The sequence below is a fragment of the Ctenopharyngodon idella genome, chromosome 20 (genome assembly GCF_019924925.1).
Source record: "Ctenopharyngodon idella isolate HZGC_01 chromosome 20, HZGC01, whole genome shotgun sequence".
Lineage (NCBI taxonomy): Eukaryota > Metazoa > Chordata > Actinopteri > Cypriniformes > Xenocyprididae > Ctenopharyngodon > Ctenopharyngodon idella.
Window position 1 is genome coordinate 22,527,957 of NC_067239.1, and position 13,584 is coordinate 22,541,540.

The 13,584-nt window shown below is 40.1% G+C and overlaps 1 protein-coding gene across 1 annotated transcript in view; it reads right to left on the minus strand.

Moving 5' to 3' along the window:
* The window catches only part of hmcn1 (hemicentin 1), an 87,671-nt gene that overhangs the window by 36,154 nt on the left and 37,933 nt on the right, over positions 1 to 13,584 (minus strand). Inside the window, 16 exon segments of the mRNA XM_051876370.1 lie at positions 410 to 540; positions 639 to 833; positions 1,445 to 1,540; positions 1,633 to 1,899; positions 5,393 to 5,520; positions 7,248 to 7,425; positions 7,599 to 7,758; positions 8,006 to 8,118; positions 9,028 to 9,172; positions 9,302 to 9,429; positions 10,897 to 10,992; positions 11,282 to 11,473; positions 12,596 to 12,754; positions 12,851 to 12,964; positions 13,158 to 13,285; positions 13,378 to 13,519. Of these exon segments, the coding sequence (XP_051732330.1) occupies positions 410 to 540; positions 639 to 833; positions 1,445 to 1,540; positions 1,633 to 1,899; positions 5,393 to 5,520; positions 7,248 to 7,425; positions 7,599 to 7,758; positions 8,006 to 8,118; positions 9,028 to 9,172; positions 9,302 to 9,429; positions 10,897 to 10,992; positions 11,282 to 11,473; positions 12,596 to 12,754; positions 12,851 to 12,964; positions 13,158 to 13,285; positions 13,378 to 13,519 (2,372 nt within the window).

The following is a 13,584-nucleotide window of genomic DNA, read 5'->3' on the forward strand; positions in this document are numbered from 1 at the left end:
GGTTTATGCACATTTAACAATGCGAAATGGCATGACTTGATTTTATCCAACTTGAAGTGACTAAATTGGAACACATTAGGCTACAATATATTTTTTATTACACCATTTGTATTATTTTTTTTTTTTTTTAAATCATACTCTTGGTTAGGTCTATAGTAAGAACCACAGTTCTTGTTTAGGTCAGCAAGAAGTTTTTTTTCTTTAATTTTTTTTTTGCATTTTTTCTAAACAATCACGTGCATGGATTATGCACAACAACACCATAAACATTTATAAAGAATGTAAATGGGGTAAATTTTCATTACATGTTATTGTTAACATCAGACCCTTGGATAAACGGTGGCAATGTGAATTTGCTTTGAAAAAGCTTCACGCATCAAGGAGCGAGTTAAAAAACAGCAGCACTGACCGCGACTCCATCTTTGTACCAGGTGATGACAGGTACAGGTGTGCCTGTGACATCACACACCAGGTTGGTCGGTTGATTCATCACTACAGAGACATTGGACAGCAGGCCATTGTCTCGAATATCAGGTGGGACTGGAAAAAAGGGAAAGGAAGAGACAGAGAAGAGAAAGATTGTGAAATGTGCTGAAAGTGAAACAAGCTTAAGAAATGTTTTAAACTGTTACACTAACCATTAACCTTAAGCTGGTATTTCTTCTCTGTTGTACCAGCATCATTGACAGCCATGCAAGTGTACTCCCCGTTATCCAGAGGGGACACTGAGGCCAGGATAAGAAGCGTGCCATCCTCCAAAATAGACACACCTGGCTCATTCCCTGTCAACTCCTGACCATTCCTAAACCACTTTATTACTGGCTCAGGAGTGCCTGAAACAGACAGAACAAAGGGAATTAAATAACAATTAATAAATACACTAAATTTTCACAAAATATTTGTGATATTAAATTAAAAAATACTGTGAATATCACAGTGATTTTAATGCAATTTTTTTTAAACGTTATGTTCCCTAAAGGCAAAGGCAACATTAGACAAGATTTGCAATCCTTCCTTGTCTTGCAGCTCATGCATTTTAGGACTGGGATGTTCTGGGATTCAAAATTTTAACTGTGATTGCGTCATCACTCAGTAACAGAAGTCTCTACATAGTTTTTTATATATTAAAATGTTTTAGTAAAAAATATACACAACCATTTAACAGTTTGGGGGTTAGTACGATTTTTTTTTACAGAAATTAATATATTTTTTAATTAGCAAGGACATATTAAAATGATCAAAAGCAAAGACATTTATAAATGTTACAAAAAGATTTCTGTATGAAATAAATGTCCTTTTAAATTTTTATCCATCAAACAATTTCAACCTTCCTCATTTTAAAATATATTAAAATAAAAAAAAGTTGTTTATTTTTTACAATAGGACTATTTTACTGTATTTTTGATCAAATGAATGATTTCTTATTATTCAGGTGCAGGTTCACCTTTGGCAGGACAAGGAAAGGCAATCTGCTGGTTAGCCACTCTCTCCTGTAAAGGGCTGTTGAAAGGGGGTTCAGAAACCTCCACCACAGGAGGAACTGTGGAGGGAAGGAGGCAATACATGAGATTTATAGTTCACTTCAAGCCGAATAGCTGTAATCACAACTATAGATGCTAACAGCTGTCTGACCTTGTACATGGAGCTGAATAGTGGCTTCATCTTGTCCGGCGATGTTGGAGGCCACACAGGTATAGACGCCCTCATCCATAAGCCCCACCTGGTTCAGAGTCAGGGCCCCATCTGAGATCCTGTACTGAGACCCATCCAGCAGGGTGGCGCCATCCTTCAGCCAGGACACAGAGGGCTCTGGGACTCCCTGTGCGACACAGGGCAGGTCTATAGCATGTCCCACCTGCACTTTCATGGCTCGAGGACCTGCACGGATGCTGGGAGGAACTGAGAGGGCAAAAAGAGAGAAAGTGGTATTAAGAGTAGACTGAAGTAGAAAACACACGCTCTTGCATAAGTGTTAAACATATGCGGTAATAATACATTTTTTCATAACGTAATTTGAAGTGATTTGTTGCTCATAAAGCACAAAAATAGCAACCTGGCCCTATTTGCCCTTGGAAGTTGCTGATAATTTTCTCACATCTTTTTTGGGTGTACTTTCTGATGAGACATTTGGTAGCTGTGATAAATCAAACAGCACATTCCCCTTTGGTGTAGTTTTCATTTCTCAGACTCTCTGAGCAGATACTTCTGCTAAAGTATCTGCTCACAGTTTTACGGAAAACTAATTCAAGATTAGAACAACTAAGGGTTTAATTGTAGTCATTATAGATACCCTATTCAGTTTTCACTTACAGATGTGTCTGAGTGCACTGAGAGTGGCTTATGGTTTATAAGACTCTGTAATTATTATCACACTTTGCTCAGAGCGACTGAGGCACAGCTGATCTCTCCTGTCATGCTTTCTCATGCACCACGCCAGCCCTGCTGAAGTTCAAATGTGGGTGTTAGGATGTCAATGAATCTTACTTGGCCTCCTAACACCAATGTAAACACTCAATGTGCACAGTCACTGTGCAGCATATTTAATTTAAGCAACTATATTTGTTTATGCACAACAATACTATTTGGGATAATCACAGTTAATGTAAAAAAAAAAAAAAAAAAAAAAATATATATATATATATATATATATACACACACACACACACACACACATGAGAGAGAAATAATACGCTAGTTATGCATGTAACTGTGGTTCTTTGAATTCTGGATGACCGCCAGAGGCTGTATAAACACTAGTGGATTTTCGAAGTGACAGCCAGATAGGTCGAGAGAATATACCAACAAAAGAGCCCTGGGGAGTTATGAGCCACAGTAGCTCCGCACTCTGCCTCACACAGTTACATGCGTAACTAGCGATCTGTTTCATTCCTACTGACCGCCAGAGGCAGTATAAACACTAGTGGGTGACACTTACCAACCGAGTCATGAGGAATTGCACCCACCTTTTAAAAAAATTAAGGCCACTTCTGAAGAACCACAGAACTCATGACATGATGAGCAGCAACATTGACCTTATAAAAACTGTCAAATGTACATGGAGATGCCCAGGTAGCAGCAGTGCAGATGTCCGCCAAGGACACTCCTCTAAAGGCAGCCCATGAAGATGAGATGGCCCTAGTGCAGGGGTAGGCCACGTTGGTCCTGGAGAGCCGCTGTCCTGCAGAGTTTAGCTCCAACCCTGAAAAAAACCTCACCTGCCTGTAGCTTTAGTAATCCTGAAGACATTGATTAGCTTGTTCAGGTGTGTTTTATTAGGGTTGGAGCTAAACTCTGCAGGACAGCGGCTCTCCAGAACCGACGCTGCCTACCCCTGCCCTAGTGGAATGACAAGTTAGACCCCAGGGCAATGGTTTCCCTGCTGCCTTGTAATCCAGCATAATTGTCTCTACTATTCAGTTAGATAACCTCTGCTTTGACACAGAAGCACCCCTCTTCACTTTACCATAACAGACAAATAACTGGTCTGACTATCTGAATTGAGCAGTAGTCTCCACATAACATCTCAAGGCACAAACGGGAGACAAAATTTGAGCACTCAAACACAACCCTGAAGAGGTCTGAAAAGAGGCCAGCGCAATGCTCTGGTTTATGAACTGAGGAAGAAGGACTTTTGAAAGACAAGAAGGATTGGGTTATAGGACCACCCTAGAGCCACCTGGCAACCAATGCAAGCATAACTTGCTAACTGACAGTGCATGAAACTCACTGTCTTGTACAGCCTGCTGTTTTGTGGGGGCACAAAGAAGCTAGTCCCCAAAGAATTCTTCTTAGGAACAAGAACATATGTTGAATAAAACTGAACGAGTGGATGAACTCTTTCTATTGCTCCCTTTTCTAACAGTGAACATTTCCTGAGAGAGAGCCATCGAAGGAACGTTGCTACAGCGTGGCATAGCAATGCCGAGTCTGAACCACTGGCATCCTAAACATAGGGTTGTGCTGTACCTGTGTCAGCTGACGAGTGGCCTCCGAAAGCTTTCCTCTCTTTTCCAATAGCTCCAGAACATTAGGCCCAAAGAGTTGCCCGGGAACAAATGGAAGGTCTCTCAGGGTTTTCTTACAGTCTACTCCAGTAGTAATCTAACTCAGCAAGACGAAGCCGTCGATCTGACATGGGCAAAAGACTGCAGTGCAGACACGGGTCCATGAGAGATGTTGAATACCCAAATACAATGGGCAAGTATCAAGACCATTGTCCGGGAGAAGATTATTAGGATACAGCTTACAAGTCAGTGGGAAACCAATGGCAATCGAGCTGTAAGCCATAGTCACTCATTAACAACCCTTCAGATAGTACCATAAGGTTTTAAGTCAAGTGGAGTGAGGGTAAAGAAGCAAGAAAAATAAATAATAATAATACGATTCCTCTGGGTTGAACTGACTGGCAATTCCAATGAAAATCTCACAAATGAGAAAAATATATCTACAATGGCTGATGGCTTGAACTGAGGAAGTATAATATACAATTTAAATGAACAAACAGTTAAAACAACTGAATGGATATTAATTACGTTAACAGGAGACAGCTTCTTTTTAAGCACGGAAAACACCAGCCAAAGGATAGCACAGAGAAGCAGAGTGCTATCACCGAAAACCCCCTTAGATGCAAATCAAATGAAAAATACTCGAAAATACTTGAAACTGCTCACTCAATCACTACTTTATCATTCAGTATATAGTGAATACCACATGCAAGTGTCTCAACTCGATCATTTACAAAGCTACAGGTACAATTCTACATTGTGTATGAACGGGCCGGTACGCACATATGTTCACTTCTCACACTACGCCCAAAGCCCCCGCCAAACCAAGAGTTTAAACTCTAATTTGAGTCATATATGGTAAAAATTGTACCTGTCTGAACAAATCACTGATCTTAGCATGAACTACACTGAGCAGAAAAACAAATTACGAAAGTGCTCTGATATGTGCCTGCCCTGGGAAAATGCACATCAGCATGTGTAAAACATAAACACATGGAGGTACTTACCAAGATAAATGTGGTGTATGATGTGAAATTGACTATCAAATATGCAATAATCAGCCATTTAATGATGCTCGTGCAGCATTGTTCTACATGCGGTTTTTAGTCGAAATTTATTTGATAGTTGTGGGTAAGAGCAGAGCACTTGAAAGCAACTCATGATGTGTATTAAAATACAGCTGATTGAAGCCTGATGTCACCGCAAGACCAATGTGGCAAAGTGATTCATTTAAACAGATGAGACCTGTTTTTTACCACCTCCGGGCTGATGTGTGCTCATAAGAACTTCAATTGCATGAGATAAAACTGTTGTTGCTTTGAATTTCACCTGCAAGCATAAATTGTGAGAGCATTCAAGTAAATAAATAAGTGTTCTGTTTCTCTTACCCAGCACGCTGAGTTTGACTGTCTGAGTGAAGTTTCCAGCTATGTTGGTGGCCACACAGCGGTACATGCCACTGTCAGTCACACGTGTTTCTATGATCCTCATGGAGCCTGATGGCAGCTGAATGTGTCTATGAAAGAAGAGGTTACATTAGAAAAGAGGAGAAGAGGCTAAAATGTGAGACTAACTGTTCTTTAGCAAACTGTGTGTAAAACCACACAGGTGCTCCCGGTTTACAGAGAAGCTTCCGAAATTATACCTCTGTTTACTTTCATGGTTAGCTGAAAAAGGAGAGTTTAATTACTGTGTAATTTTTATCTGACCGCAGTCTTTCTTCCTCTAGGCTGTACAGTAAACATCAGCCCTTGAAAAACAATGCAGAAGACAGCCAGCTACCTGCTACCAAAAGATTCAAGTCTTATTTAGAAAATGCATGTACAATGAGTTTTGATTCCGTACACCAATTGAAAAACAATGCATGCAAGCTTTTTTTGTGCACATATCAAGCATGATGACTTAATGTCTGATGACATCTAATGATGTGAATAACCGACTGAATTATTCTACTGTTCAAAAGTTTGAGGTTGGTATGATTTTTTTCCATGTTTTTGAAATGTTCTATGCAAGGCTTGACATTAACTTTTTCGTTCACCAGCCACTATGGCTAGTGGTTTTTCCAAAGTTACTAGCCACTCAGCATTTTCACTGGAATTTTGCTGTTGGGAAATTACATTTTATATGATTAAAGTTAACTTTGGCATGCTAAAATTACTTAATTTTGAGTCATTTTACTTGATTTAGCTAGATTTAAAACCCTATTCAATCTTTCAGATGCAGATTGACCACCCAAATCAAAACTACATGGTATATCAGCTGGTATGTATGGGTGGGCAAGGGGTGGGCAATATGACCATAATATGAGAAGTTATTTTTGTTAGGCTATATAAAAAGAGCAAAGAAGCAAATGAGCAAATTACAAATACAATAGTAAATTAAACTTTTTTTTCTCAGATACAGTAAGTTAATTTAACATATTTAACAACTTTTGTTGTTTGATTAACATTAATGACAGACAGGTATTTAATTGGGCTGCTGAATGCATAGACGTAATATACTGACACATCCAGTTTTTACCCACCTGTTTACGTCCACTTACGCCATAACCGACTGTATTCACATGAGATACTCCACACGATGGACATTTTGACATCTGTGTGTGTGCGTGTATTTGACCATTCAGGCGCAAGGAGAACTGATCGCGCACACAACAGAAAGAGAGTGCACGTGAGCGAGTGCTTCTGTTGTGTCATTCAGTGCGATTCTGCCTATCCCGCCTTCACTAACTGCAAGTTAATCCATAACGAATTGTGATTGGATTGTAATTTTGTGCTACGACAAGCTTGGCTACCTTTGATTAGGCTGTAGGCTGAAATTATATTTAACCCGCCAAAGTGGCTAGTGGGAGTGGCTGTCTTACCCGCCACAGCTGAAATCCACCCGCATTTGGCGGGTTGGCGGGCGTTAATGTCAAGCCCTGGCTCCATGTCATATACCTAAATGCATATTGCCCACCAAGCTCTGTTTTCCTAAAGCCACCAGGTGGCAGTAGCACGGGTGCGAGGGCCCTTTCATCACTGCTTGCAGGTTTAATTACAACATGTTTTTGAAGCGCTGATCATTGTAGCCAATCACAGACATATATGTTGAGCACGAGAACACAATGGCCAATCAGAGGTGTTTACGAATCCGCTCAACAGCGCTCAAAGCGTCACATTTTTAAAATTTCAGTACCGATTTGGTATCGCGGTCGGTACTTTTGACAACGCTAAAACACAGAGACATAAGCAAAATTGATACCTGGGAGAGAAGGGGGAGATGAGCTGCTTGTCTTTGGCCCAGGTGATTATGGGAGGAGGTATGCTCTCCACCTCACATGGCAGTGTGACATCATCACCCACTGTTCCTGACATCTCCAACAGCTTGTCTGAATTATTCTGTATCTCTACTCCACCAACAATGCTTGGCCTGGGCTTCACTACACGTTTACAAAGACATACAGTATGCAAGTACAACAGGGTCAGATTGGAGGATGCACCAAACTAACACACAGGAAACAAACAAAGCTGAAGAAAAGAGACATTTTACAGAATCTAAGAACCTCAAAAGACCGGTAAAACTGACCAGACATGTAGATCAAGCTGCTCTTACCGTAGACAGTGAGTTGGACTTTTCTGGAGCTGTATCCAGCAGCATTGGTGGCTGTGCATACAAACTCTCCAGACTCTTCACCACTGGGGGAGACAATGTAAAGACTGCCATCCTCACCCAGAGAAAAGACACTGCCAGTCAGATCCAGCAACTCCCCTCGCTGAGGAAACATCATCACACATTCATTTAATAGCAACATCAGGGCATAATGTAAGGCTGAAATAGTGAGAATGATAAATTAAAGAAGACCTGCAATTGTAGTGTTTTTGTATATACATGTAAAATTTGAGAAGTCGAAATATCAAATGAGCACCTAACAAAACAATGTGATCAGAAAAGTTTTAGAATTTTGAAAAAAAAAAAAAAACAACTAATATTATTATAAAACCTGAATGAGACACATGTACCTTAGACCAAGTGATATCTGGTTTGGGGACTCCATGTGCACGACATGGCAGAGAAATGGGCGTCCCTTCAATGGTACTGAATACTTGAGGGCCGTGTTGAATAGTGGGCATCACTGGAGAGAAAAAAAAATGTAGAAACAATTGGTTGAGTATAAGGAAGGATTTAGAAATACTAACCTGTGCACAGGAGGCATTTTAACAGTTTTCGGATACAGTACAGGCCATGTACTCTATCTCAGTGTTTCCCAATCCTGGTCCTGGAGGCATCCCAACACTGCACATTTTGCATGTCTCCTTTCTCTGACACATCCTTTTCAGGTCTTGGAGTCTCTACTAATGAGCTGATGACCTGGATTGGGTGTGTTTGATTAAGGAGACATGCAAAATGTGCAGTGTTGGGGTGCCTCCAGGACCAGGATTGGGAACCACTGCTCTATCTTATAATAATGTAGTCTCAAACTTTCACTTGGCCTAACTGATTTCCATCGGTGAAGTTAGACTGCTTCCTTTAGGCTGATTGCTTTTGAAAAATGAGAGTTTTTGTCTCTCTGTTATTTCTCTGCAGAAGTGCTCTGCTCACACTGCTGGTTCTGTTTTTAATTCTCAAATGAATGAATGATGAAGGCATCTGTTGTGGGGCAGAGGGAAATAAAGGCTTATTGTATACAGTCATGGAAGGGAGGAAGCAGAAGACTGGGCTATGTCATAGTGGTCTGGATCCACAGAAAATGAATCCTTTACAACAGGCCTGATTCTGCATTGTCTTTTAAAGCACAGATCTGATTAAATATTTCATATTTTTGTGCAGACCATTTCAGTATTCTTTGAGAGTAGAATGTTCAAAAGAATGGCATTTATTTTCAGCATTATTATAATTCTTTTGTAACATAATAAATGTCTTTACAGTCACTTTATCAATTTAATACATCCTTGCTGAATAAAAGTATTTATTTCTTAAAAAAAATGTTAATGACCCCAAACTTTTAAATGGTAGTGTATTTCATTATTGTTTTACGTCTTACCGTAGACGTTAAGTATGGTGGTGCGGTTGCTGGATCCCACCACGTTTTCAGCCAAACAGGTGTATTGCCCCCCATCCTGCTGACTGACCCGTTCTATATGTAGACTACCATCACGTCTCACGGTCACGTATGGACTTGATGTAACCTGACATATGGTCACACACAAGCAAACATTCACGTTTAATTATTGTGACTGTGTAAAAATATTTAACGATGACATGAAATGCACAGGGCCTATGTGTTTGTGCGTGTGTGTGCATATGTGTTAACTCACCAAGCCATTGTCATGTAGCCAGTGTCTCTCAGGAAGGGGGTTTCCAGCAAGTAAGACACAAGGGAGAGTGACCTGCTGGTCTTCTATCACACTGACCACTGTGGGACTGAGAGCTATCAAAGGAGACACTGCACACAAAATACGCATATTAGGAATGTAATATGTACAGTATTATGGAAGTATTACAAAGATACACAAATATGTTCAAAAGGCAAGTAAGTTAATAAATTAATACTTTTATTCAATAAGGATGCATTAAATTGCATTAAAGTGGCAGTGAAGACATTTATAATGTTACAAAATCCTACCAATCCCAAACTTTTGAACGGTACCGTATATGAGAATGCTACAGATAGTTTCCATAGGGTAGTTTCAAAAAGTCCACCCACTACACATACCACACTGACAATAATACGCAATTTACACCAAAACCTGAGGTATTATGCATCCTGTGAACCTTTAACCTCATGAAAAGGAAGATGTTTTTTAAAAATAAACTTGATCGTTTTAGATGTGATTTTCCTAATTCAATCAGACGGAGGATGGTTAAGTCTCGACTGGAAACAGTGACACTGAAAACTCAGTGGACTGGCCGCACCTCTGGTGTTTTGCTTGTTAAATTTCCATGGATACCTTGGAATACACATAAAAAGTGTCACTGGGACTCAGCAGAGCAGAATTATGGGACGGCTGAGACACGCTGTGAGACCTCATTAGTGACCTTTAGCTTCAACTCGATGTTATGTTGTTTTTACAGGACCACAAAAACACAGTCTCTCCCTCACACACAGAGATACGCTTGCACTGGAGTCACTTCTGATCTCACACAGTGTGTTCTTCAACATGACAAAACCAACTGACCCTTGATAAGGTTTTGGGATGATACTTATTCTTAGAAGCCTTCAGTCTTTTAATGAGTGTCAGTGTAAACTGTATTGATTTAAAATTTGTTTGGTGCCTTCTCTTGAAACACATAGTTATTCATTAAACCTACTAATGTGCACCAACATGTACTCCAATAATATACAGAGCAGGGGGTCAGAATCTGACAAAATGTTAGCATATGTTTTACTAATTTTAGCTAAAATCAGGCTTAAAATCAGCCCATATGATGAAATGGTGTTTAAAATGCTGCTATACTCTATAATCTTAAAAGTTCTGCCACGCACATGGAAATACACTCCTAACATCCACAATGTAACTAAACAAATACATAAATGTAATCTAATAACCAAAGTATACACACTGCAATGCAATATGGATGTTTTAGTGTTCACATCTGGTGCGGTATATAGCCCTCGCCACAGAGAATAAATTTGAACTAACTCTGGCGTTGGCCTTCTATTATAGCATCCTATCCTATCTTTCTTAACCAAAAACACATGTACCCCTGAGCCTTTTACTGTAAATTCATATGGACCCAAACTAAACTTTATGGGCCTCAGGCCAAGAAAATGTACATGTGACTAAGATAAAGGAAGTGCAAAACAATTAATATCCCACACCAGCTTCTTCCTTCAAGTGAGCTGCTGACAGAAGGATCAGCATAAACAAGAAACATATGCTGCAGTTATGACTGAAGAGTTATTTCATACCGAGTCCAGTGACAGTGACTTTGGCCTTGGCCTGGATTTTGCCAAAGTGGTTTTGAGCTTCACACACATAGGTGGTCTCATCCTCCACCCAAAGGTCTAAAAGGCAAAGGACAGAAAATCATGTGAACTTATAAAATTAATCAAAACACTCATTGTATCTTCTTATAAATAATGAAAAAAAAGAAAGAAGAAATGTTACTAAATGCAATGCACAAAAAATATTTATAGTTTAACAGGTTTTAGGCATCCAGTGCCCAATTTCTTTGAAAACGTTCCTTGTGGTAAATAAAATAATATTATAATATAAAAATTATGAATAATAGCAGTTATTGGTTAATAAAAACTCAGGTAAAGAGAGAGAGAAAAGAAAAAGAGTGCCACTGACTGGTGATGAAAAGGTCCCCAGCAGTTTTCTGAGTGACAGTACTGGGACCGCGGTGCGAGAAGAGTGCGACATTGTCCTCTCGTCTCCAGGAGATCTGAGGTTCTGGGTGGCCTCGTGCATGACACGGCAAGGTGACATTCGTACCGATATCAGCAGACAGATCTGATGGCTTTTGTGTGAACTGAGGAGCAGCTGAGGAATACAGTTAAAAGATCAATATTATATTAATATATAAGCTATTAATAAAGAACAAAACAGTAGTCGGATTCATTTTTACATACAGTAGGGGACTTCAATAGGCAAGTGAAGGCATCAGACATATAAAAAAAAAAGTGTTAATCCCAAAAAATACAATATCAAGTTGATTTCAACTAAAGCTAAAAGAAAGTAAAGTTCAGCCATAGGCAGAGTGTGTGTAAGGCTGGGCAAGGCTTAGCCTTCCCCCTGGCCACGAACTTGAGACTAGCATTTAATTTACTCACTCAAACCACTGCCTGGTGCTACTTCTGATTGCTTTTAAAGGGAAAAACTGCCCATAACTCCTGGTCTAAGGTTATTTTTCTTCGTAATAATAGCATATTGACAAAACTGATTTGCCAGACAATCTGGTGCGTATCCATGTGTGTGCTCTGGAAAGCGTCAAAGGTTTCTATTTACAGCGTGTTTTTGCAGCATTGTGCAATGTAGCCAATCACAAACATATCTGTTGATTTCTTGGATGCAATGGCAAATCAGAGAGGTGTTTAAGTTAGAATCCACTCACCACTCAAAGCGGTGGCAAATCCTCTCATTATTACAAACAAAGACATTATGTAAAAAAGAGATTCATTGTGCAGTCAGCTTTATTATAACAGAACATTGGAGATTGCTATAAACTTGTGAGTGTGACAGCTTTTAGTGATTACTATAAAGGAAGTGCTCTTTGTGCACTTTCTGCCATACCAAATCTTACATCCAGTATGCTCTCTTTTCTGTTAAAAATTAACAGTGATTTGTGAGTGTAGGCTCCCTAATAACAAATCATTTATCTGGAGCATTTACACTGTGTAGGTGCCACGTAACTTGACACTATTTCAAGGAAATCTATTTAAATGTTTTTAACGGGGAAGCACATCTCCTTAGCCTTACCCTGGAGTTGATTCACCCTCCACTTATGAGTTCAGCTAAATGTCTCACAGTCCCTACTACACTAAAATGTATTTAAAGTATATGACACTGTAAATCAATAATGATTACTGTAATGGTTATTTAATCAGAGAATTTTGGAGGTGGGGGAACCCTAATTCGGATGAAGGGTATGTAATATAGCCTTACAGCCCACGTCCAGCGTGATGTACCCCTGTGCAGAGCCGGCTGAGTTCACCGCCACACATGTGTACACTCCTGCATGTGTGTCCAGAGTCTGCTGAATGCTCAGAGTGCCACGCTGAGGGTCCATACTTAAAACCGCAGATGGCTTCAGCTGCATGTCACCTGAAGATCAAACCAACAGTACATTAGGGCTGACAGTGCCAAAACAGAGTAAGTGCACAGTAGGATGTCCAGAGGTTTAGGAGGACACTAGCTGACCTTTGTACCACAAGACGTCAGGATGTGGAACTCCCGTGACCCTGCACTCCATAATGGTTGTTTGTCCTAGACCAATCAGCAGGTCAGAGTGAGGGACTGTCACCTGTGGAGACTCTACAGAGGGGAAAAGATCACAGGAAACTTAATTAAAGACTACAGTATAACCACAGGGTGGGACTGAATAAGTCAAATGTCTCACTTATTCAGAGTTGTGAGAAGTTTAGCGGTAAAAAAGCAACATTTTATACCTTTGGTTTGGGATTTTTTGCTTTCATTTAGTGGTTACATAATTTATCTCTTTACTGACCGATGTAGCTGACAAAGGCTGTTTGAGTGTCTGTTCCAGCCACATTACTCGCCAAGCATCCGTATGTCCCAGCATCCTTCGGCCCCGTGTTCCTGATGACCAGCGTGCCATCAGGGGTCATTCTGTGCCTGGTTGAGTAAAGCACAACAAGCTAGGAACACTACAGTAAAAGCTAACAAATAGAGACTTGCTTCAAAAGTAAGACTGTTGTGTTTGTTACCTGCTGGAGCCCATAATGAACATATCATTGTGTATCCACACCACCATGGGTGAGGGGTAGCCTTTAGCTGAACACCTGATCCAAACTTCCTGACCGGAGCGGAACGTCTGGTTTCGCGGGTCAACCGTCACCACTGGTGGTTCTAGTACGAAAATGAGGTGATCATGACGTTTGATAACATAACCAAATGGACCAGCTGTTTCTAAA